Here is a 25776-nt window from a genome sequence, read left to right as displayed (position 1 = left end):
TTTCTACACTAAATCCCACATATATTTTATTAAAAAAACAATATCTATTGAAACGGGAAGGTAATAATGATAACAATATATCAATAATCAAATGTATCTTTATATTTAATGGTTTTCCAATTTACAACTGTTATTCTCCGTTGTCATGGCAACATCATCTCATCCGTTGTTTCGGTTGTCATAGCAACATTTTTGTACAAAAACGAATGACGTTTCGAAATGAGCCGATCAGGTATTAAGTTCTGTTGTCACTCGAATGTGACGCCAGTAATGGTTACAGGCGGGCTTGGTGGACAGTCCTGGCTTTAACTGTCGTGGCATGGCATAGCATGGCTTGGCATGGCTTGGCTTGGCTTGGCTTGGCTTGGCTTATTGGCTTAGTGGCATTAGCGTGGCGTTACACTATGGAATATTATTCAATGCAAGAACAAAGATATTATAAATATATAATACAATACAAGTTTTCTGCCGCACCTTAGCTATGAGGTAAGCTATGCCCTTCCTTGGAGTTTAGGCTTGATACCAAATTTCATTAAAATTAGTCCAGTGTTTTAGCTGTAAAAGCGTAACAGACAGACTTACTAGAGAGTTACTTTCGCATTTATAATTATTATTACTTTATTATTAAAAAAAACACCTTCGTTTCCCTCCGTTCGTTTTCGTACTATAGAGTTTGTTGTAACTCAATAATAATACATGTTATTATAGATTATATGCTCAAACCTACTCCGCAACTTCATATTCTGGAAAGTTTTATGAATATTGTTACAATAGATTTCAAGTGATACATAAACATTTCTTCTCATTTCTTAGTATCGTTATCTTATATATGTGTTGCTGTTATTTATTTTTTATTTTATTATCATTTTGAATTATATTTTACACACTAAAAAGACTGACAGTCTTGTAAATAATGTAATGGAATTAAGCGATTGTTGTGCAATAAAATATATTAAAAACAAATGTTGATTGCTATTTATCACATATTCAATCGCCAAAAGGTAATACTTAGTATTATTGTGTTCCGATATAAAGCCAGTGCCACTGTATCTAACAAGGCACAGGGGACATAACATTTTAGTTCCCAAAGTTGGTGGCGCATTGAAAATTTAAAGGATAGTAAAATTTAGATAAATAAAGAGAAAAATGTGTTTTGATAGAATTTGCGTAACATCCGTTCTTAGTGAGCGTCTACATCGAGGAAGGAGTAACTGTGACAAATTTCAGTCAATCATACAGTCAATCGGGCGAATAGTTTGGGAATGGTATTTCGCTTATTTACTCGTATAAATATAGATTTCATTTGTTACCGTATCAAAAATCTGCTATGTAATTAATTTTCGTTTAGGTACTTATTTGTGCAGACTTGAATGGTTTGTGATTTTTTTATATTTCATAATTTTATGTGTACTTGGTAAGTGTTTGTCTTCCTAATAATAAATAAACACAAACTTGTGCATTATAATATTGCCCGCCGTCGCTGAAAGACATTTTTGCGTTTTTATATCGTGGTGTATAAAGGCTTCGTATTATTGTTTTTGATGTGTATACATAGTTAGAGCTAATTCAGTGTAACATTTCGAGCGTTAGATGATGTCAGCGTAAGATTTGTTATTGTAAATGTGTTAATGTGTGCGGGAGATCGGTACATGACCTCATACATTTAGACATCAATTCTAGTGAGTACATTGACACACCATTTTTGAACTCAACTCATTAATGCTTTAATTTTTGTATATAAAAATAAAATAGAACTTTTTATTTGATTTTAATTCTTAAATTCTCAAAAAAGTTATAATTACTTTTTTGTATTATACAAAAATATATGTAATATATAGCAAAACCTTATCTGAAAACAAAATACTAGCCAAACATTTAAAGCTAGAATTGGTCTTTTAATATTTTAATTAGCATCGCTGTTATTGTTTGATTACTTTTATGATTATTAATAATTTTCTTGATATATCACTTGCCAAGCCCCTAGTAGACAGGAAAAGCGGAGATCCAGGAGCATTGGTACATTTACGGCCAACAGATAATTAATGGCGATGATGACATTGACGTAAAAAAAACTACAAATTTAAACATATTTACTATATTATATTCAATATTTTCTTTACATACTTAGCATATTATAAAATACACTCGCTTATTTTATTTCATTTATATTTTACAAATACTCGTTTATAATAGTTATTTAATATAATATGGTTTGTAATTTATAATTTTATGTCCCAATTGTGACAACAATGGGATGAACAGAAATTTTATAACTAATATTTACAATTGTTATTATCTATATCTTAGAAATAATACTTTTAGATGGTTTGACTGAAATAAAAACATCGGTGGGGTTTTATGTAAATAAAAAATGTTAAATAACAAATCCTTTTCGATAATTCGTAATTCGTACATAAAATTATTTTTAAAACTAATTTTAATACTGAATAAAGATGTCAATAAAATTGTTTTTTTTTTTTACAAAAACTAATAGGTACTATTTACTTATCAATATATCATTTTTATTTATTAAATTACATTTATATTTATTATATTATTTTTGGCCTGTATCAGTTCAAATTATGTACTTAATATTTAGGTAGTTAACATAGTATTTTATCTAGATTTAGGACTAGTTATACATATTTGTAATCAAATTTAATAATATCGTATGAAATTTGAATGAATAAACTCAAAATATGATCGGAAAAACATTTTTTTACCAATATAATCAAGCTTAAATATACACTTATCTGTTTATTGAAAAAATAAACCAATGTATAAATTCTAAATATTCTACAAATAAATGTTTTAATTTATTTTTACACATTGTCACACTGTTGTCATTTTGACAGCGTCATTATTATCATTTATTAATAACGCCATTTTGAATTCGTAGGTTCTTTATCATGCATAGACATATTATTTAAAAAATTACATAATAAAAATTGACAGTTATGAAAGCAGATTATATATTTAAAAATGCTGTTTACATACGATATCACAAAATAAGTTGTTCTATAACTGTATTCTCGTTTTCATAAAAGCGAAAAATACTGAACTGAGCAACTTTATTTGAGGTGGCTGTATGTATGTATGTCCTTAGGTTCTTCTTAATAGATACCTGTGTATGAATAATTTTAGGAAATAATGTTCTTTTAAGATCAGTAGTTTATAAATACGACTAAGTTACAGCAGTGAAATTCTGTAGTGTTGGAAACCGATTTACGGTGATACACTATTTTGATGCGTGTGTTCGTTGAATTTTATAATTATTATGGTCAATGTCGCATATTACTTGTTGACCGTTAAAACCGTTAAGGTTTTGCTGCGGTGAGCTTCGAGTTTGTAGTTACAGAATATCTGTACTATTTCAATTTTGTTGTCTTTCAAATAGTCTTATATATTATAGAAATATACACGTAAGTAGTAATATTTGTAAAACTTGAAAAATTAAAAACATTAAATAAAACAAAAAAAAAATAACAAACTTTAAGTACTTTTACTTAAGTACAAGTTTATAAAACGTTAAGTAATACTTATGTTAAATGTTTTTAAAGACTAGAATAACTTTTAAAACAACAGACAGTCCAAATTAAACAGGACATTTATTAAGCTATTTCAGTATCTTTACTAAGTAAAAAACCTAATTTGATAAAGAAACAAAAAATTGTTTATTCTCATACTACATACGGCCTGAACATGTCCATACCGGGCCTGCCGCCATCTTGATTCATAACGACCAGCCCACGTCTATTGTTTTCCAAATTAGAATTAAAGTTTGCTGCCGCCATAGCTCTTTCTCGTTCCAAAGCGATAATTCGGTCTCTGTCTAACAGCGGGGGCGGTTTGACAGATGTCAAATCGGCGGCCATTTGTTGTGAAGGTTGTTTTTCGTGTTCGGACGAGGGAAGATCTTTCTGTTTGTTTTTGTCGTCGTTCGGGTGGCTGACGTGCGGTTCCTTACTTTTTGTGTCCTGTTGCGCCTTTTTCGAACGTTTCCACTTCATTCTTCGGTTTTGGAACCAAATTTTTACCTGTTGACAAGTTAAAAAAATAGTTAAAATCGTTTTTCTTTATTCTTTTTAAGATATTAGTAAAATATATATTTTTTGTTTATTAATAAAATAACTATAATCTAACTCAGCAAATGTGGTGTCACTTAAAATGCACGCAATTTCATTGATTTCTAAGCCTGAATAGAAATGTACAAAAGAAATTGTCTTTTAATACGATTTTTTTAATCTTAACTTTCGACATTTTCAAGAACAAAAATAATATATCAAAACTTGACATAGGCGCAGAGATTAATCTTTAAACCCACATAAAACGCCCCAAGCAATAACGTTTATGGCGTACGTTTCACCGCCCCCATAATCTTGTTCAGAGCATTTGTAAGCTCAAATCCGAGCATCGTTCAACTTGACAGCCGCTTCGCACCATTTCGTAAATGTCAAAAAAGGGTTGTTTTTGATGTCGACCTTTGAATGCCATAAAAAGATTCGTACTTAAATTTTAACAGATATTCTATTACTTTTTATTAGTACTTCAACTGGTTGGTAGCGCCTTTAAGTTACATATTCGGTTTCATTTTTAAATAAATAAGTTTATTTTTAAATAAATAAGTTCGGAATATAACTTCATAGTTGTAAAGTTCTCTAGAAGATTGATTCATTGTTAATACCAGTACAACAAATTAGTCATGTATTTGTTATATGTATTTGTCAGTTATTTTACTGCCAAAAAAAAACAATATGAGCAACCCAGTGTATTTATAGGCGCAAGGGACGTAATGCCACATTTCTCATAATTGGTGTGACACATTGGTGCTGCATGAAATGAAATATATTTGGACATCGTTTATGGTGATTACCTACCGACTGCTGTCAGGTGACAATACCACTTTGCGTTCATCATCATGATTGGTATCATTAAGTACCTGGGTCTCGGTGAGCATCAGGCTAGTAGCGACTTCGAATCGCTTGGGTCTTGACAGGTATTTGTTCATACGAAACTGCTTCTCGAGTTCCAGAAGCTGCTGCGAGGTGAAGGCTGTCCGTGGACGCCTTGTCTTACCGAGGAGGGCGTGAGGTGCTCCTGTTGACAAAGAGAATCAGATTAATACGATACGTGTTGTTATTAATGTCTTAATATTTATTGAAAACTATTATTTGCTTGCAGCTTGTTTTAAACAAGCTTGAAATCCAATGGACGAACACAACAACAAAATTTTATCAAAATCGGTTCATAGGCTTAGCCTTGAAAGCGTAACAGACAGAGGTGCTTTTGCATTTATTAATATTAGTAAAGATTATATATTAGTTTGTACAAAATAGAAACTAATAAGATTCAAACTAGTTTTCTCCAGATTTTTAAAAAATATGTCAATGCTGTTACACAAAATTACATTGAATATCCTCTCCCTTTTTGAGGAGAAGTTTTTGAGCTTATTCCACAACGCTGCTCCAATGCGGGTTGGTGGAATACACATGTGGCATAATTTCAGTGAAATTAGATACATGCAGGGTACCTCACGATGTTTTCCTTCACCGTAAAGCACGAGATGAATAATAATCACAAATTAAGCACATGAAAATTCAGTGATGCTTGCCCGGGCTTGAACCCACGATCATCGGTTAAGATTCACGCGTTCTTAGTAGTTAGTAGGTACTCGTAATATTAAGAAAGGTTTGTGTAGTTCAAAACAAAACAACAGCGTTTAAGTACAAATGCTTTGAAAATAATAATATTATTATTATATTGATGTTACATACATTAGTATGTAATATTATCTATTAGTTCTATTTCATTTCATATTTTAAATGAAATAAAATAATTAAGTTTATCAACACGAACATATGCCTATCAATTGTAGAAACACAATCAGTGTTGATAAATACAAATTAGCGAGAATTCTAGTTGAAATGATAACGAGTGTTTTAATTATGATCGATAAAAACTGTTGATCTTTGATTATCTCACTAATTGTTATACCTACAATGGCTAATGTTAATTTTGAATGATAAGTATATTTAATCTGACGATTTGTCACCAAATAAATTAAGGCAAACATACGTACATGTAATGTTAGATACATTGTAATATATATGTATTATTCTTATTATTAGTTATTATAGTATAGGTAGGCGGACGAGCATATGGGCTACGTGATGGTAAGTGGTCACCAACACCCATAGACATTGGCATTGTAAGAAATGTTAACCATCGCTTACATCGCCAATGCGCCACCAACCTTGGGAACTCAGATATTATATCCCTTGTGCCTGGAGTTATTGTTACACTGTGTATTGAACTTTAAACTATTAACGTATTAATTGTAAAATAGAAGCTTTCACATGAATTCCAATAGCAATAACAGAACGCAACTGAGGAAAGGATACAACAATGATAGGTAGTTTCTGCAATAATATACATATACTGAACATTAAGCTATTGTTTTTGCTAACCGCAACACAAGTATAAAGTATTTATAAATAATTATATTTGCCAATGAGAAAGATGTAAATAAAAAATATATATTTTTTAAATATTATATAAAATTGATTGCAATATAAATATAAATAATTAATATCAATGTTTTTTTTTAAGTTTAACTTTTAGTTTGATGTTTTTTATGTTGGCAGCTGTGTTTGTTTTTTAAATTCTAGCTCTGTGTCCGCATTTGGTACGTTTGTGTGTTCATTGTGCGTGATATTTAAATTTCATTGTACACAAGCTAGCTCGTGCCATAAGCCGAGCATTTTTCAATTGTCACTTACAATTTTAGTTTTCACTGTTAGTGGCTGAAGGCTTTTAAATTTTGATAGAAAAAAGAATATATTAATTAATTGCATTGAATCTATAAGATTTAAGAGGTAAGTATAACCTAGAAAACTTTTTGGTATGATAAAATGAACCGAATGCTAAAAAGAAACGTTCTAAAAAAATAATATTCTAAATATTATTATTTAATTGACTATATAATCAATGGCAAAGTATTTCTATTAAATAAATTAAACATAAAAATATATGTTTTTTTAATTTAAATATAGTTGCTTTGTACATTATAAAGAACCCATTTTTGACGTATGTCTCCCGCGCTTGTCAAGTTGACAGATGCGTCAGTCGTTCGTTATCGGCGCGCAAACAGCGCCAAATGTCGCATACAGAACCAATCCTGTTACACTAATTGATAATTATCATTTCTATAGGATTAGCGGCGTATGTGATAAATTTCTTTTATTTGTATTCGATTGTTATTGCTAGGTGTAAGCAAATATTGAGTGTTGAACGTAAAAAAAGTATTATCCCGACTAATATTATAAATAGGAAAGTTAGGTTGTTTGTAACGCTTTTACTTAAACTACTCAACCGAACATTATGAATTTTTGCATACATGTATGTGGTACAATAATCACACATACAAAGGGTACCTAATACCTACTCTACACGGGAACGAAAAGTAGTTTCATTTAATAGAGTTCAATATCGTTTATTTGTGTTTTCAGCATACATTAAATTTAATTTTTTTTAAATTTAATATATTATCTTTATGGAAACAAACTACATTTTAAACAACCATTAAGTCCCGGCGCGGTCACGTACAGTCAATAATTTAAATAGGTAACCAATGCATCATACCGACCCTTAAGCACGATTCTTTGTTTGTTTTCGTACGCCATGTTTAATTTACTTTTAAATATCTTTCGAATGTTTAATTTGTGACCGCCATGCTTTTAAATGAAATACAAAAAACTGTTTTAACACATCTAAATTGGTTCTTTTGATAATAGTATTTTTATTTCAGACATTTTTTTAAAATATAAATATAAGTTTAGCTATGTTGGCTGAATGAGCTTTGGCTGAATAATTACGATCATTAAAAAAATGGTACGAAATAAAAAAAAATAGTGTGATTACTTTATTCTTCATTTGAATTATAATTATTATTTTTGGAATAAAGATAAAGAAATTTTATAATGTCGATTAATGACGTCGTTTGAAAAAGGGCTTGATTGATAACGTTCATGGTAAAAGGTTGATGGCTCCCGCATTGCCATATTATGCAGATGTTTATAAAAGCAGCTCAGAATAAATGTGAACGCACCGTGGCTACATCCAGCGATGGATTGTCATCACCGTCAGGCATTGAAACCTTTAACAATAAACCTAATAAAGCTATGAATGTAATTGTTTGTCATTCAAAAATAAACCTAAAGCCTGAGGACTAAGGGTCTATAGCATATACAGGAACCATAGACTTGACACTTGAGTCAGGAGTCAACATAGCTGATATAAATAACACGGTACTGAGATAAGCATACCTTAGGATTACGAGTACATATTCCAAGCGATTTTCTTATGGCTTTGCTATACATATACAGTTCTTGATTAATATATATTTATTTATAAATTATAATACAACACCATTCCAATTAAACTTTCACTTTGAAATTTGATTAATCTTTCAAAGTTCCGTAACTGCTTTACCGACATTTAAAATGACATACCATACCACAGATTATTTTAAATCTCGACCAATGATATGTCAATTGTAAGGTTATATGCACGCTCCTAGGGAGCCCCCCACACAGAGACAGTGCGAAGTGGGAACGGATAGTTAGTTTGTTATATTTCAAGGTTGACTAGCAATAATAATATTAACTTGCTTCGTTGAGCGAAACGTACAATCAGCGTGATTTGATTTCCTCGTAGCAAGATGTCGTTTTGTTGCCATCATATAATATTTAGGTACATTTAATTTGGTCCTTTGTTTGGATTTCAATCTAATATTTATAATATAAATGCTATTGTATGTTTGTTATTAAAAAAAGCCGATATGGCCTAGTGGTTAGAACGCGTGAATCTTAACCGATGATCGTGAGTTCAAACCCGGGCAAGCACCACTGAATTTTCATGTGCTAAATTGTGTTTATAATTCATCTCGTGCTTGACGGTAAAGGAAAACATCGTGAGGAACCCGCATTTGTTTAATTTCACTGAAATTCTGCCACATGTGTATTCTACCAACCCGCATTGGAGCAGCGTGGTGGGATAAGCTCCAAAGCTTACGTGAATGTCATTATTCAATTGTAATTTTAAAAAAATGCCTTAAAGAATATTACCTTCGTCTACAAGTAGAAGTGGCTACGTAACAAAAACTTTACAAATTAATGCGAATGAAGCAAAATATGAAAGAATAGAATCCTAAAAACTTAGACGTCTCTTTATTTTTATTTAATCATAGTTTCAATTGTCGTAGCCGTGACGTACACGTAGAGTTATGGTTGTTATGATGCGAAGATGTGCGTGCGTGTATTAAGTTTTTGTCGTTCTATTAATGTTCAGCTTTAAAATGTAGTTATTGATCTGGAGAAATTGCTTATTTACTTCTTTTTGTGCTATATAATTATGTCACCGGTTTCTCTTTTACTTGCTTTTATATCAGTTTTTGTTTTTTTTTTTTTGTTTTTTGTTTTATCATTCTCATTATACTTTAATATGATACGGAACGGTGCGGCGCTCTCAACTAAATCAACATAATATAGAAGGAGCAAGCTGAAAATCAGCGCTGGGCTTAGCACAGCACATAGCTGAGCCTGCAACCAATTGCGATACGGTCGTCAATGAAAAAGAGTGGTAAATTAGAAAAAATGTGTCCAGTATGAATAATTTGTATCTCATAAAAAATATGTATGTTTTTCTTAAGAGTTACTTTGTAATGTACGACCTATCTGAAGCAATAAATTTTTATTATTATTATTATTAAATCTCCTCAAAAGGGAGAGGAGGTTTTAGCCCAGCGGTGGGACATTAACAGGCTGTTACTGTACTGTACTCTATGTTTGTCTTGATTTTTAATGTAAACATTACCAATTTGCAATTGATAAATGAAAAATAAATGAATAAATTTAATATTTAATCAAAATCGATCCGTCGTTCTTGAGATTATGGATAACATCCAAACATACATTATAAATTGATTGAGGGCTACTGAACATAAAAATACACAATCCTTCAAATTTCTTAGAATTTTATACAATGATATAATATAGCAATTACATGGGAATATCGATTTTATTCAATACGGAATAAAGGTTACAATTCCGTAGCATTTGTTATCAGTTGATCGAAATTGATAACGCAATTTCATCCGGTCGGCGTTGATTCAAAGAGGCGTGTGCCCCTCCCCTCTCCAGTATTAAGAAATATTTAAAAATAAGACAATCTTGTCTTTATACAGAATCTTTTTTTCGACGATACATGACAAAGAAAGAACCAATTCTACTAACAAATTGTCACTTTATCGCAATCGAATCGACGCGTGATCCGTTTTTCTATTCCTTAATTTAATTATCGACTATTCGCATCAACTTAACAATTAAGTTCAGTTTTATGTCAAAACTATATAATATATATATATATATATATATATATATATATATATATATATATATATATCACACACTGAAAAAAAGAACAAAAATAAAGGAAGGCAAAGAATTGTTCAACTAATCACTCGCTAAGCAACCTTTGTAAAGCCGTCAATGTTTTTATTATATTCAATGTCTCGTTTCAATTTCTGGCATTACAATCGGTTTTTTGTCATGCTGTAAGTCTATTCATTCTCACCCGTGAAATTTTAAATACCGACTTATGGTGATGTACTATTTTGAAGCGTGTATCCTTGAAATGATATAGTAATTAAGGTCAATGTCGCATATCACTTATGTCTTCACGAGCAATTTTTGCGTTGAGTTTCGAGTGTGTTCTTTGGTCTAACATAATAGCTCTATATGTAAATCTAATTAAAGTTGACGCTCTTGAGAAAAAAGCGGCAAAAACTGTTATACATGTTCATGTAGCGACATTTAAATTACTTACAATAAGCGCTTGTAATTCAACAAATAGTATATCCACGCATTTTCATCATATATATAATAATTTATCGAATTACTTTTTTTTTTTTTATTATGAGGCAAATGTAAGTCACGGCGCGACATATTTTGTTGATGTTTCTTTAAGCAATGACCTAGTAAATAGATAATAAAATGCATTCATATTAAAATTGCTACCCTTAAGTTTTAAACGTTTATAATTAAACGACCCTTTATAAGATCAATAAGTTTACAAACAAACAAATTAGCGAACAATAAATACATATAAATTACCCTTCATTTGTTCCCCCATAGAAATAATCACTTTACAAAAGAAATTTGTTACAATATTAGCTTTTATGCCTATGAAAATAAGGTCTACAATAATTTGTATTGTTGGTTAGGACAACAGACATACAGCTTGTAGTAATTTTATTAGTTAGGGGATGGTTTCGCTAATTTCACGGGTGAGTGGATTAATTTCGGGGGTGGTATTATAATTTTTGATTTTTATTATCGCTACGTTTCCATATTTGTTTTTTTTATTACTTGGAATATTGTAAAAATCACTTGTCGCGATATATATAAAAAAAAATCTAAATAATTACACTGTAAATCTAATTTATGTATATATAGGTACTAAATATATATAAAACATTTTGATAACAAAACAGTCATTTTTGAAATGACATTTACCTAACTTTTAACTCGAGAGGAGTTATCGCGCCATAAAAATAAATTAAACAACTAAATGTTTTTTTTTTTATTTCACGTTGCGACCCCAAGGAAACATAGCATTATCTATAAACATTAAAAAATATGACACATTATGAAACATTTACAATTTTGTGTACTATGGTGTTATGTCTCTTGTGTTGTGTCTGTAGTTTTACTGGCTCACTTGCCCTTCTAAGCGGAACACAAGAATACTATGTGTGGTAGACCATGTATGAATGGGTGGTACTTACCCAGATGGTCTTGCAAGGTAATAAAGATATACCTAATGATATATAAGTATGTATATAAGGATATTTTAGCGAATCCTTGTTAAACATTGCTAGATATTATGTAGGTATAGTCAAGTATGAGTTTTTTTTTTTATAAATGATGTCCAGTTTTCCAAGTGAGTATTACTTTCCGAAGTCGGGATGTAAAACTTATGTGATATATTATCTGTAACGGCCGACGCCTGTATAAATAGATTCTTTACTGAAAATCCACTGAAAATCGACCCTTTTTCGAACAAGTTACTTTGAATAGTGACGAGCTTGATATCGATATTATACATTTATGGTCTTTTTTTTTAAATTTGTCGTTGTTATCGAAGTGATATGTTATTATTTATTTTGAAGTGATTGCAATGGGTAAATTTAAAAATAATCTCAATTTTTTTTAATTCCGTAAGTTTGGATTTTGTTCGATTAGATCCATGACTATAATATTATTATATTGTCGTGGGGTTTGCGAGAGTAGAATAGAGTCACCCCATATCAATGTGTAGTATGTTATAATTTACTGGTGGTAGAGTTTTGTGCGAGCTAGTCTGGGTAGGTACCACCCACTCCTCAAACATTGTTATTGTTGTGTTCTGGTTTGAAGGCCGAATGAGCCAGTGTTATTACAGGCACAAGGGGCATAACATCTTAGTTCCCAAGGTTGGTGGCGCATTGGCGATGTAAGCGATGGTTAACATTTCTTACAATGCCAATGTCTATGTAAATGTCGGTTGTAAAAGTTCGGTCAATCCTTTTTTTTCAGTGGTTTGCTCATGCGATGAGTAAGTTTGTTTTTATTCCATAAGGATGAGTGATGATAAATATATCATCTGAATCTAAATCTAAAACTGTGGGAAAATATTAAAGCACAGAATATATATATGTATTTTTAATTTTATGTTTAATTTAAAATTGAATTAGTCTAATTTATCCTTCCCATATTAACATAATAGAGGTTGCCTGGAAGAGATTAATAGGCTTGCATTTTTATATTTAATCTGTTATATATTTTAAGCATTATGTGTACTATGCGATGCGTAATAAATAAAAGCTCTGTCGATAACATTCATCGACACGTCACAACCCTAAACTCGGATCTAATTTGTCAAGAGCCCCTTTGTTTGTGCGAATAAATTGCTGCCTGGTAATTGGCTTAAGGGCCTTTAGGGACGGTCGCAGTTTTAGCGGAATTTTTGTTCAATTTAATTATTATAGTTAAATGTGTGGGGCGTTTTATGTTTGTTTATTTATGTGTTACAAAATAGTGATGAATTATTTGTCTTATCATTTGTCGGTTATAATAAAAATTAAAAGTAAATTACCGGAAGATATATGTACTTAAGTCATTTTCAATGTTTAATTAATTACCTCTTTGTAGGGTTTTTTGCTAACCCGTCTGGGTAAGTTACATTTATCAGATATTTTACCGCCAAACAGCAGTACTTAGTATTGCTGTGTTCCGGTTGGAGGGGTGAGTGAGCCAGTGTGACAGTCATGTCATCTAAGACCTTAGTTCCCAAGTTTGGTGACATATTTCTTCCTCTGCTAATGTCTATGGGGGTGGTGTCCAGTTACCATCAGGTGGGCCTACCTACCTGCCTGTCTTTAATTTAAACATAGGCTTAAACAAATAAATGATCGTGATTTAGTTTTTTTATTATGTTTTTCGATCACTGTTTATTATTGATATTATTTTACTGTTAATGTGCCACAGCTGGGCATCGGGTTGCTGGATACGTGTGATATCATCTCATCTGACGTATGTAACCTGCATCTCATCTTCTATGACTTCCTTATGTTTTGTTTTGTTTCTACTTTCAAATTTAAATTCTAAATTGGTTGCTATTTTCGCATTTAATATTAGTATAAATTGACAGCAATGAAATTTAATGAAACAGTTATATTTGGGTTTCAACCCACGCCTTTCGTCTTATATACATAAATCCACGTTCTTTATCCACTGCGCCATTTAAGTTCTATCTTGTTAAATATAATTCTCTACCACTCTGAATGTTTGTTGAGACGCGATTCACTCGTTCCGAAACGAACAACTCAACGTTTGCAAAACAAAATTTCGTAACGCTAATTAACAAATCTAATTTCGGGAACCTTTTAATGTACCTACTAATTATTTTATTAAAGGAATAATTTAATTTTATTTATGCTTTCCAGTGTCCTTGGATTTGAATATAAATTTTTATTTAATACATTTTTAAACGAATTTTCTAGAAACTTAAATTTGAGATTTGCATGGGAATTATTTATGTATTAGAGATGAGCTTCCTAAAGGGGGTAAATATAGAATAAAGATTTTTAGAAACAAGAAAATCTTTTTTTTTTCTGGCGTTTCTTAGTAGTGACGTAAATTATTCTGCCAATGTCAAGTTCAAATTTTGAAGTGCTTAATGATGACTAGTAAAACTATGTAATACTACATACATACATATATATATATATATATATATATATATATACATACATATATATATACATACATATATATATATATATATATATATATATATATATATATATATATAATTTCAAATTTAATAATATTTATATAATAATACCAGTTGTATTCAATCCGATTATTTAATATAAAAACGTTCCTAAGTGTTTTATATCCACAAATCGATTGACGACCATTTTACCACCCCAGCTATAACCGAACAGGTGTAACATATGGACCAGCAATAATCGAAACCCTCGAATCGAACCCATCATCGTTTCAGAACGCTTCTACAATACAAATGACACATTATTTGAGAAACAACATTCCTAGTACATACAATCTTTTGGAAATAATCACTTAAATTTTTTTATTAATATTAGGGCAATTTTTCTATCTTGCAAAGATTTAAAGAAAAGGTGCTCCGAGTTCATAATCTGTATTTCAATATTTATTCAATTAATTGATAAGGCCGCCTTTGCATACTAAATGTACTCTTAGTTCTAGATTAATAAAAAATAATAATAATAAAAAGTAATATATATTATTTAATTTCTTTACAAGCATATATTAATACATTTTTTTTCTTTACTTATACATATATAATTAAATATTTTCTTATAAGGCTTTATTTCAAATTTCTTGTGCCACGAAGACTAAAAAAAAATATATTAAAAAAACTATAATTTGTTCGAGTTATGAGTTGAAAATAGTTATTTTAATTAAATAAACGTTAAGAATTTAACTTTTTTTTAATAATATCAATAATTGATATAGTTAAAAAAGTAATAAATACAATTATTGTATGTGACATAAAGAACGTTGCATTTAAGTTTGGTCTGGCCTCACTCATTGCGTCTAAAGAAAAATTAAGTTACCAAATAACTAGGCTGTATGGTATTCGATCATTGCCTGAAAGTTGTAAACGAAATAAAAAAAACATAATGTCAATCCACTGTCAATCGTAATAAATCCAAATATGACATTTATACGCAAATAAGTTAAACGCATCGACAAATTATATCATTGGGGACAGATGGGCTCGCGTTAAATCCAACGATTAGGTTAAATAGTGCACTTTGGAATGACAAGCGCTGTAATAATATGGAGAGGGACATTTTAAATGGTTATAATTTATTACACAATTAGGTTTATTATTATTTATTTATTTCATTTAAAAGGCCGAGCACACTTGTTGCTAAGTGATTACGTTCACCCACCAACCATACAGTATTTTGATATGTGATTAAATAATAAATATAATATAGGACACAGATTAAATATACTATTTTTTTTTATTTAGTCTGTCTATTATCCACAGACGTATTTCCCGCCTTTGGTGTATCTTTCTTTTACTTATAGTTTCGTAATTTGATGTGATTGCGTGTTTTTAATTCGAGACAGCATCACAATAAAAAATTCAAGATTACAATTTGTTGTTGTCATTTTAAATAATTGATCGTAATGGGATTCTGTATTCATATGCTGGTATGTTCGGTCAGCCAATCCATGATACAGTGATCTCTTTTAAGGACCGCCATTATTAAATTATTGTCAACAATTTCCTTGGTACTCGCAGTTTGTGCCCGTTTCTTTAGTTTCTCTGTCACGTGGTCAGTCTCTAATATATTTTAATACTGTAAAAAGGCATTTTACTGATTGTGGGATCAGTATCCTTGTTTCAGATTTCTTAATATCTCGCGCGCTATTCCATCAGCATTCTGATATCCATTCTGAGTACCATCTTTTCGTTCACTGGTGAATAATATCAACGTGTGTTACAGGCATTATAAATGTTAAACAATATAATTTAATTTAAGCTCGTATGATAAATAGCCTATTTCAGCTTAAGCATGTATGATTTATTGAGATGAATTTGACGAAGCTGTCAACCGGTATGGTCTATTTATTATGAAAAATAAGATTATCACAAGTAAATCTGTCAATTCTGTGTAAATAGAATCATAATCGATCATATTGTTTTTTTTTCTCGTTGTTGAGATCGTTTTTATCTAATTTCTAACTTAAACTTATCTTTAAAAGATAAAGATATGACATGTTGATAAGTGATCATTGTTATATTTGATAGAACGCATTTGTTTTACTGATAATTTATAAATAATTAAAGAAAAATTTAATAATAAATTAAAAAAAAGGACTTGTAACTACTGACTCGTTTTTCTAATTAAATAATTTACAATTTACACATGGCAACTTTCAGTCGAATCCGTTGTATTTGAATTGTACTAAGCGCTTGGAGATTATGGTATGGAAAATAGCATAAATATTTGTTTCATTTTATAGCATGCTAACAATACACTCCGTGTTTAGAAATAATCGTAAACAGTATAAAGCAAACCTTCTTTGATGGAGCTATTTCCAGTTATTTAAATGCTAAGTTTTTGTGCTGAATTCACACAGTATGTACATGAAATATACTTCAATGTTGCTACTGTTATTAATTCAGTAAAAAAAATTTAGTTAAATAATATATTGCATTCCAAAATTTGATTAAATTAATTTAAAATATTTTAAAGATTAAAGTTATATATTTTATATTTTAAAATCAATAAATTATCTGTGGAAATGAATGAAATATTTAAAATGAATCATCTACTTATTTATCTTTTAGGTTATTGACTACAGAAATTGTGATATAAAAAAGAAAATAACAAAAAGAAGATTGATTTATCTCATTTAGTATCTTATCTAATATTTCTCAGGGAAAAAACTACTTAAAATAATAATTTTCCACATTACATGACAGCTTGGACTCAATAGATAAAACAAAAAGTAATAAAAACATACGGTTTCTACTGCGTTCACTTTCGATTACCGTAACCGTAACAGCCTGTGAATGTCCCACTGCTGGGCTAAAGGCCTCCTCTCCTCTTTTTGAGGAGAAGGTTTGGAGCTTATTCCACCACGCTGCTCCAATGCGGGTTGGTAGAATTCACATGTGGCAGAACTTCAGTGAAATTAGACACATGCAGGTTTCCTCACGATGTTTTCCTTCACCGTAAAGCACGAGATGAATTATAATCACAAATTAAGCACATGAAAATTCAGTGGTGCTTGCCCGGATTTGAACCCACGATCATCGGTTAAGATTCACGCGTTCTTACCACTGGGCCATCTCGGCTTTTTTCTTTCTCGGCTCGACTTTCGATTACACATAACAAATATCATTGAATTGCCAAGAAGTAATTAAAAAAAGTGTTTATTTTGATTTATCGCGTTTGTTTGTTTTGCTTTGCGTTCTCGCATTCACTCAACCACAAACATATTAAAAATATACAAAAGTATTAAACATAATAGACAAGAGAATATGAAATCGCTTAGTGTCTCCACTAAACGGTTTCTTTCTCCTTCTTCTTTATTTGTTTAAAGTAAAATAGTGACATTTTAAAAACGCTGTATTGTAAAGTTTACTTGACTAAAATAAATTTGATTTGATTTTTTTAGGTTATCGTTTAATTGTACATACAAGTTATTAAGTGTATTTTATGTTCTTAACTGTTCAATAGATGGCGTCGTCGATTTTATTTTAAATTTCACAATAGTTTCCTGAGGTTGTATTAAATTTTTTTTTATAGTTTTAAATATACAGTTTGCGATAAATAAAATCCAAAGTCCATTTCCATAGCAGGTAACATTGATTTCAAACAATCAACATTATTTTCCCTACATTGTTACTGACTTATTTATTAGGGGGTATTTTATTCGCCCGCGAGGGGGTGTAATTTATTGGGGTGTTTAAGTGCTAATCGTCCGCACATGTTCTTATTAGCTCTATTACTTAATAGATCTGTAACAGGTTTTTCGGTTGTCCCTTAATGGGGTCGTTTTTTCAACTTTAAAGGGGGTTGGTGTTAAAATATTAAAATAAACGATAAGTAAGGTTACCTAATTGTTTATTACTTAGTTTTTTGTTGTGATTAAATTCTTTTCTTGTAAGAAATGCCGCCGGTAACCTATTTCTTTTACAAGGTATCTAAAAAAATGTTTAATTTTTTTTTGTTTTTTTAATTGATATAATTAAGAATACACAAAGGAAGCGTTTTATTAGTATCGAGTGTACATAGATGATTAATTCCGGCGGTAAAATTGCTTGGCGCGTTTTTGATAGTTTATATACTTACTAGTTTTTGCCAAATTCGCTCGCGTTCTGAGGTGGGGAGTAAGTTCTTTTTTGTTCTCGGTATAATCTACATAGTAAGTTCAGAACGGGTAGTTGATTTAGCCGTTGTCCTACGTGAGCGACGGCTTGACGGCGAAAGCGATCCCGTGACGCTCTTAGTTAAGACGGAAAGGGTACCGCTGGTTTTTAGTAGGTATTCCGATGTTCGGGGCGCACTCGGTGCCTTGGACATCGGCGAACCCCACATACCCCCTCACTGTTCCCGTGGGGGAAACGCGTAATGCGTTTTTCCAGCGTTAAAAAAAAAGAGCGACGGCATGCGTCATTTTGACAGGTGTCGACAAATGCAATCTTATAAAACCGACTTAGAATTGTACACATTCAAATTTTAATTTCGTATCGATGTTACTGGCCGCTATAACCTTTGAATCTTTACTAAACTAATATTATACATGTGAAAATAATTGTCTGTCTGTACCGGCTTGGCAGTTAAACAACTGAACCGATTTTGATGAAATTTGGTATGAAGCAAGTTTGAACCCTAAGAAAGGACATAGGGTACTGGGGCCAGAAAAGGCTAGTTAAGCCGTGGCAAGCGATGAAGCTTTACACTTTTTTATGTGAAAAGAGGTTTTTGCTCATATAATTTCATAAAAACAAAATGGATCATTCGTCATGTAAAAAAAAGTTTAAATTATATTTTAATATTGTTTTCTTTGTAATACAATAATGAAACAATTGACGGCTTAAATAAACTATGTGGTAGGGCTTTGTGCAAACTTGTCTGAGTCAAACTGTCTGTTTGGGTGAGAACCACCATTAGACATTCTACCAATGTCTAATGGTGGTTCTCACCCAAAAACAGCAATACTTAGTATTGTTGTATTCCGTTTGAAGGATTAGTGAGCCAGTGTAAGTATAGGCACGAGAGACATCTTAGTTCTTACAGCTTAGTTAAGTTAGTTAATGGTTAATATTTTTTATTGTCTATGATGATGGTTACTAACCATCAGGAGGCCCACTTACCCGCTTAACTATCCTTTAAAAAAATATGTATTGTTCTATTATTCTTTTGTATGACAAATCATTAATGTCAGAAAGAGAGAAGCTTACACACATCAATATTTAACAAAACATCCGTTAATCAACGTTTATAAGTAAAGCCTAATTAAATTATTAATTAACAGCCATTTCTTTCATGTATTTTGACTTATCTTTGTTTGCTTTGTAGGTTAAAATGTTTGTCAAACACACAACCCTCTTTTATTCAGTTGATCTGTACTGGTTGACATGTGTGTAGTGTAAATACAGGGTGTTGTGTAAATTACACCTCCGTAGCTGGGGTTGACCGATCGTGGAGTGAAAAGCGTGTTTAAGCGCATGTGTGCATAAATCTGGATAGTGGATAGTGAATGAATAACTTTGGAATGAATGATATAGTTTTCAGTCACGAAGATTGAGTTCGACAATATTATTAAATTTAATTAAAAGCGTGATTATAATGTGATAAAATAATTCGGTTGAGAGATCGTTTTAATGAACAAATAATTTTTGTAAGCTTAAATTGTTGATGATAGAATCCTGCCGAGTTTCTTCCGCCGGTTCTTCTAAACTGATAATCATGAAACAGTGAATAAGTGAGTGCTTCTACATTGAATTAATATGTTACCGTACACTTAACTTTATATAATATTATATATGTATATAAAGCATGGAGAATCGTTGGCTGTCAGCCTCGATATCTCCAAGGCTTTCGACAGGGTCTGGCACAGAAGTCTTCTCTCCAAGCTATGCATGTATGCAGCTATGCACCTGGATTGCCAGATTCCTACACAAGCGTAGCCTTCGTGTTTTAGTTGATGGTTGCGCTTCACAATTCTATGTAGTGAATGCTGGGGTCCCCCAGGGATCTGTGCTATCTCCGACACTCTTTCTTTTACATATCAATGATATGCTCTCTCTTGGGAACATACATTGCTATGCAGACGATAGTACAGTGCATGGTGGATACCACGGACGCGCAGTGGCTGGGCGGGCGGAAATTGAGGAGAGGCGGAAGGCTCTTGTCATTGAACTCGATAGGACATTAGAGCTCATCGCTAAATGGGGCTCTGATAATCTTGTTGAGTTTAATGCCAAGAAAACACAGGTATGCGCTCTCACAGCGAAAAAGTCAGCATTTTCCCCTCTTCCCTCCCTCTGTGGTACTCCGCTGGTGATACAAAGCAAAATCGCCATGCTGGGGATTGACGTTCGCTGCGACCTTAGTCCAAGGGATTACATCGAGGCTGTTATAAAAACAGCTTCACGGAAACTCGGAGTTCTGAACAAGGTGCGACGTTTTTTCACGCCGCAACAACTGTGCCTGCTGTACAAAACACAGGTACGGTCTTGCGTGGAATATTGCTCGCACCTTTGGGATGGCTCCGCTAAGTACCTACTGGAGGCCTTGGACCGGTTGCAGCGACGTGCCGTACGCATTATTGGCGACCTAAAGGTCATAAGCACCCTTGAACCTTTATAATTGCGTCGTGAGATAGCAGCACTGAGCGCTTCCATCGACTGTATCACGGCGAGTGCTCTGAGGAATTATTCTCTCTAATTCCTGCTTCCCCCTTCCTTCTTCTTCGAGCTGATTCTCGATGTCACCGCCTAACTGTGACATCAATTTCATCGCGAACAAAGAAATTTGGCAACTCCTTTCTTTATCGCACTTCCAAAAAATGGAATTCCTTACCAGCTCACGTGTTCCCCTCCTCTTACAAACCGGGTTCTTTCAAACGAGGCGTGAAGAGGCATCTTGCGGGCCGGCAAGGCGAAGGCGGCTAGTGCAGAACGTTTTTCCCTGTACTGGCCGTCGTCGCGTTTGGACTCTACTACCACTTACCATCAGGTGGAGTAGAGTCATTTGCCCTCCCGGCGATATAAAAAAAAAAAAAAAAAAAGCATAAAGTAAAGTGCAGAGAGGCAATAGTGCCAGCGTCTTGGATACAATGCCACAGGACAATCTTTTAGACGGCTTGTTTTTGCTTTAAATTTGTAATGTGTAAAGTAAAGTATATTAAAATATAATTTTTTCAAGTATTCTCGTATAAGTACTTATAAATCATCATTTTACTGGATTAAATAATAACGCTACCGATAGTCCGTAATGTAGATTCTGATTAAAAGAAACGGCAGGCCATTCCGTCTTCTATGCATTGCTAAACTAAAACTAATCAGATTCTGATAAAACTTTTACGTACTCTGCGTACATCAATGAAGGCCAAAATGTTTTTCATTGTATGTTTGTCGTTTAATATACCTGAACGGTTTTATGAAGGGTAGGTAGTTAATATAAATATTTCAATTCACTAAAATATATATAAAATAATATTATTTACGTTCAACTTACAACGTAGTTTTGAATGGATCGGTCCAGACGTTTCGCGATTCAAAATAATATTCAAACTTACCCCCCAATTCCGGTATTCGGTGGTAGAACATGCCAGTCCTGGCCAGCCATTCGAGCTGCATCTGGTGTAGCACCCGGTCGCCAGGGTGATGGAAAGCAGAGGCCTGCGGGAGGCTTAGTCCTGGGGGCGGATAGTTGAAGAGCGGTGCCTGGATCGGTGGTTGGAGTAGACCAGGTTTTGGGATGATACCTATAACAACCATGGTTTTTATTACTGGAGATTATATTGGGTTAGGTTGTCGTAGTTATCAATATACATCTTTAACGATTTCTATTTACTAATCAAAAGTATTTGGTGGTAGGGATTTACATATTCTACCTCCAGGTAGCGCTACTTAGTACCTTTGTTATCCCGCAAGAGAGTCATAATACGGTCTGATTAAATCACGCAAAGATATTCAGAACAAGATGATCAGTTTAGTGGGTTCAAACTTACCTGGCCTATAGCTATCATATTCTTCATTCCCTCCTTCAACGCCCGGAGAAATCGGAGGGCTGTAACTCCCTGATCTATTCCCATCATCTGAACCAGGTGAACCACTTCTGGGACTGCTCTGACCTGACCTGGGACTTTCCGGTCCAAAATTCTGACTTGGTGGCCGGTTCTGACATTTGCTGATGGTATTTTGTTCAATTTGTGTGTCGTAATTATCATTCTGATATCTCGTTATATATGATTTGTTTTGTATTAACGCCAGATATTTCTGCTGCGCCATCCTCTCTTGGATAGTCTGGTCTGGTTCCATGTGTTTTGATAAAAGCGCGTCGATGCAGAAGGATTTCTTTCCATGGTTCAGGAGAGTTTTCTCCTCGTCTAGCTGTTTGTAGAACTTCATGTTCTTCGGACTGTTGGAACGGCTCGGGTCTGGGTTGGATTCCTGGTCGATTTCGAGAGGTTTGTCTGGGGTGTCGCTGTCTCGTCGGTACATCGCTTGGGAGAGTATTGTAGACATCTATGGTGTTTTTTGAGTTTTGGGTTAGTCTATGGTGTTTTTATCTGGTTACATGATCAACCTGAAATTATATAAAACGTTAGAATATGATTTGTTGGTGTAGAATATTTCACTTGGTGGTAGGGCTTAGTGCATACCGGTCTAGGTAGGTACCACACATTCATCATATATTCTATCTTTCTCTTACACCAATTATCAAACAGAATGAACTAAATGTTGGGCAAAATAACAAAAAATATTTATTTGTGGCCAAATCGCGAACACAGATTAAAAATCTATTAAGGTCATTGTTAATTGATTTTTTATTTGGCATTTAGATTTATAGATAGCAGATTCAACAAACTTTTACCAATACACTTAACAAATTAATTACAATGGTTACAGTGATCTATCTATCTAACATAAAATATAATACACGTAAACATAAATTTAAGAAAAATGATAATTACTCACTAATATACACAATAGACAACTTTGTAAATTTGATTAAAACAGTGCTTCCCGATCCCTACCCGACGCAAAGCTGCCCACGATGCAGGCCGCATTTCCAAACTGTATTTCTTATTGTTTTAATTAATAAAATACACGTAACAAAAGCAAAACTAATGCGTCAGAAACGCATACCATAAACAAGTTTTATTTCAAAATCCAATACCTAAAAGCCGATTTTTATTTCAATTATTGCATCAAATTAAATCTGCAAATATGTGGATGGCAAAAATTAAGCTGATCCGAGTCAAATCCGAGTAAAGTCAAAGTGAAGACGAAATCTTTATTCAATATATTATTGAATAAGCCGAGATGTCCCAGTGGTTAGATCGCGATACCACAGCAAGCACCACTTAATTTTTATGTGCTTTATTTGTTTACAATTTATCTCCTGCTCGACGGTGAAGGAAAACATCGTGAGGAAACCTGCATGTATCTAATTTCACTGAAATTCTGCCTCATGTGTATTCCACAACCCGTATTAGAGCAGCGTGGTGAAATAAGCTCCAAACCTTGTCATCAAAAAGGACAGGAGGCCTTAGCCCAGCAGTGGGACAATCAAAGGCATGATTAAGATTAAATATTTATTCAATATGGGAGCGTTACTTGCTTATTGATTACCAAAATCTACCACGCAAAATCAGACTTTGCGTTAGAAATCAGACGATAGATATTGAAACCTTAATAGCTACTACTGGTGGTAGGGCTTTGTGCAAGCTCGTCTGGGTAGGTACCACCCACTCATCAGATATTCTACCGCAAAACAGCAATTTTTAATATTGTTGTGTTCCGGTTTGAAGGGTGAGTGAGCCAGTGTAATTACAGGCACAAGGGACATAAAATCTTAGTTCCCAAGGTTGGTGGCGCATTGGTGATGTAAGCAATGGTTAACATTTCTTACAATGCTAATGTCTAAGGGCGTTTGGTGACCACTTACCATCAGGTGGCCCATATGCTCGTCCGCCTTCCTATTCTATAAAAAAAAAAAGCTACAAATAAATTTGGTTTGTTTTTTAGGTACTTATATAAGCTGATAAAAGCATTTTTTCTTTTTAATTTAATCTGTTATATATATAGTCATAACGTGCATATTTAACACGTAAATAAAATCACAGATAAACAATTCTTTATTGTATTTTAAATGAAGCTTTCAGCAAATATTTTTTATCTGTGCGCGTGCGCGACGCATGGCGCGAAAACGATATTGATAATTCATTATATTAATATGAAGATAATGGACTTATTATCTGATTTCAGCTTCAATTGTGACTTAATTAAAATATTAATATTGGTATTAACGGGAATTTGTATAGTTTGATATCATAATGCTAATATTTAACGCTAGTTAATATTTATTCAAATACTGTTTAATCAAAATGGAGTCTTCGTACATATAATAATACCTACTTATATTAACGTTTTAATAATATAATTGCGCAGATATTATGTATATATAAATAAATAAGATATAAAAACATAAACAAATAAGTTTTATGTTGACTTTCGGTTAGGATATATGTTATAAATTTTATTGTGTCTTATTGACATAACTTTGTATTTTAAATGGTACAAAAGCGCTTTCTCGCGGCATAAATAAAGATAAAAATTATGTTTGGAATAGCCATATAAAATAATAATGACGATTTGATTTTGGTGAAACGTGTAATAAACAAAGACAACATGACAAAATAATTATAACTTTTTCTTAAATGCATTAAAAACTCCTTACACATTTATAATATAAATAAAATTGCATAGATTCATTATTGGTTACGCGCTAACTTATTTTAACTGAACGATATATATAAATATTATGTTACAATTGATTTTGAGTATAATATTTTAAAAAGTTTAAAAGTTTTATTAATTGTTATTTTCAATAAAATGAAAATGAGACGAAAACGCACATTTACACTACATGAGTGTATGAATAGAGCATCAGTATCTTAATCGCCAAAAAGCCGAGATGGCCCAGTGGTAAGAACGCGTGAATCTTAACCGATGATCGTGGGTTCAAGCCCGGGCAAGCACCACTGAATTTTCATGTGCTTAATTTGTGATTATAATTCATCTCGTGCTTTACGGTGAAGGAAAACATCGTGAGGAAACCTGAATGTGTCTAATTTCACTGAAATTCTGCCACATGTGTATTCCACCAACCCGCATTGGAGCAGCGTGGTGGAATAAGCTCCAAACCTTCTTCTCAAAATGAGGAGAGGAGGCCTTTAGCCCAGCAGTGGGACATTCACAGGCTGTTTCGGATCTTAATCGAAGCTTGCGGGTTCAATCCCAAACTGAATTTTCATTTGTGTTTATAGTCCAGCGGTAGCGCTGAGGGAAAACATCGTGAGGGAACCTGTATCATATGAAAATACGTAAAATTTGTATCCATCAGCCCGCATTGGAGTAGCGCGG

At 32.6% G+C, this 25776-nt stretch overlaps 1 protein-coding gene across 1 annotated transcript; it reads right to left on the bottom strand.

The window, feature by feature from the left end:
* Nucleotides 1–3680: 3680 nt before the first annotated feature.
* Nucleotides 3681–22872, bottom strand: LOC126779196 (homeobox protein Hox-C4). Its single transcript, XM_050503108.1, has 4 exons — nt 22356–22872; nt 21921–22109; nt 4940–5097; nt 3681–4037 (listed from the first exon to the last, which is right to left on the bottom strand). Exons 1-4 carry the CDS (start codon nt 22870–22872, stop codon nt 3681–3683), a joined length of 1221 nt encoding a protein of 406 aa, XP_050359065.1.
* Between the last annotated feature and the right edge of the window lie 2904 nt (nt 22873–25776).

The sequence above is a fragment of the Nymphalis io genome, chromosome 28, assembly GCF_905147045.1.
Source record: "Nymphalis io chromosome 28, ilAglIoxx1.1, whole genome shotgun sequence".
In the NCBI taxonomy this organism is placed as follows: Eukaryota; Metazoa; Arthropoda; class Insecta; order Lepidoptera; family Nymphalidae; genus Nymphalis; species Nymphalis io.
This window is presented reverse-complemented; position numbering and strand designations above follow the sequence as displayed.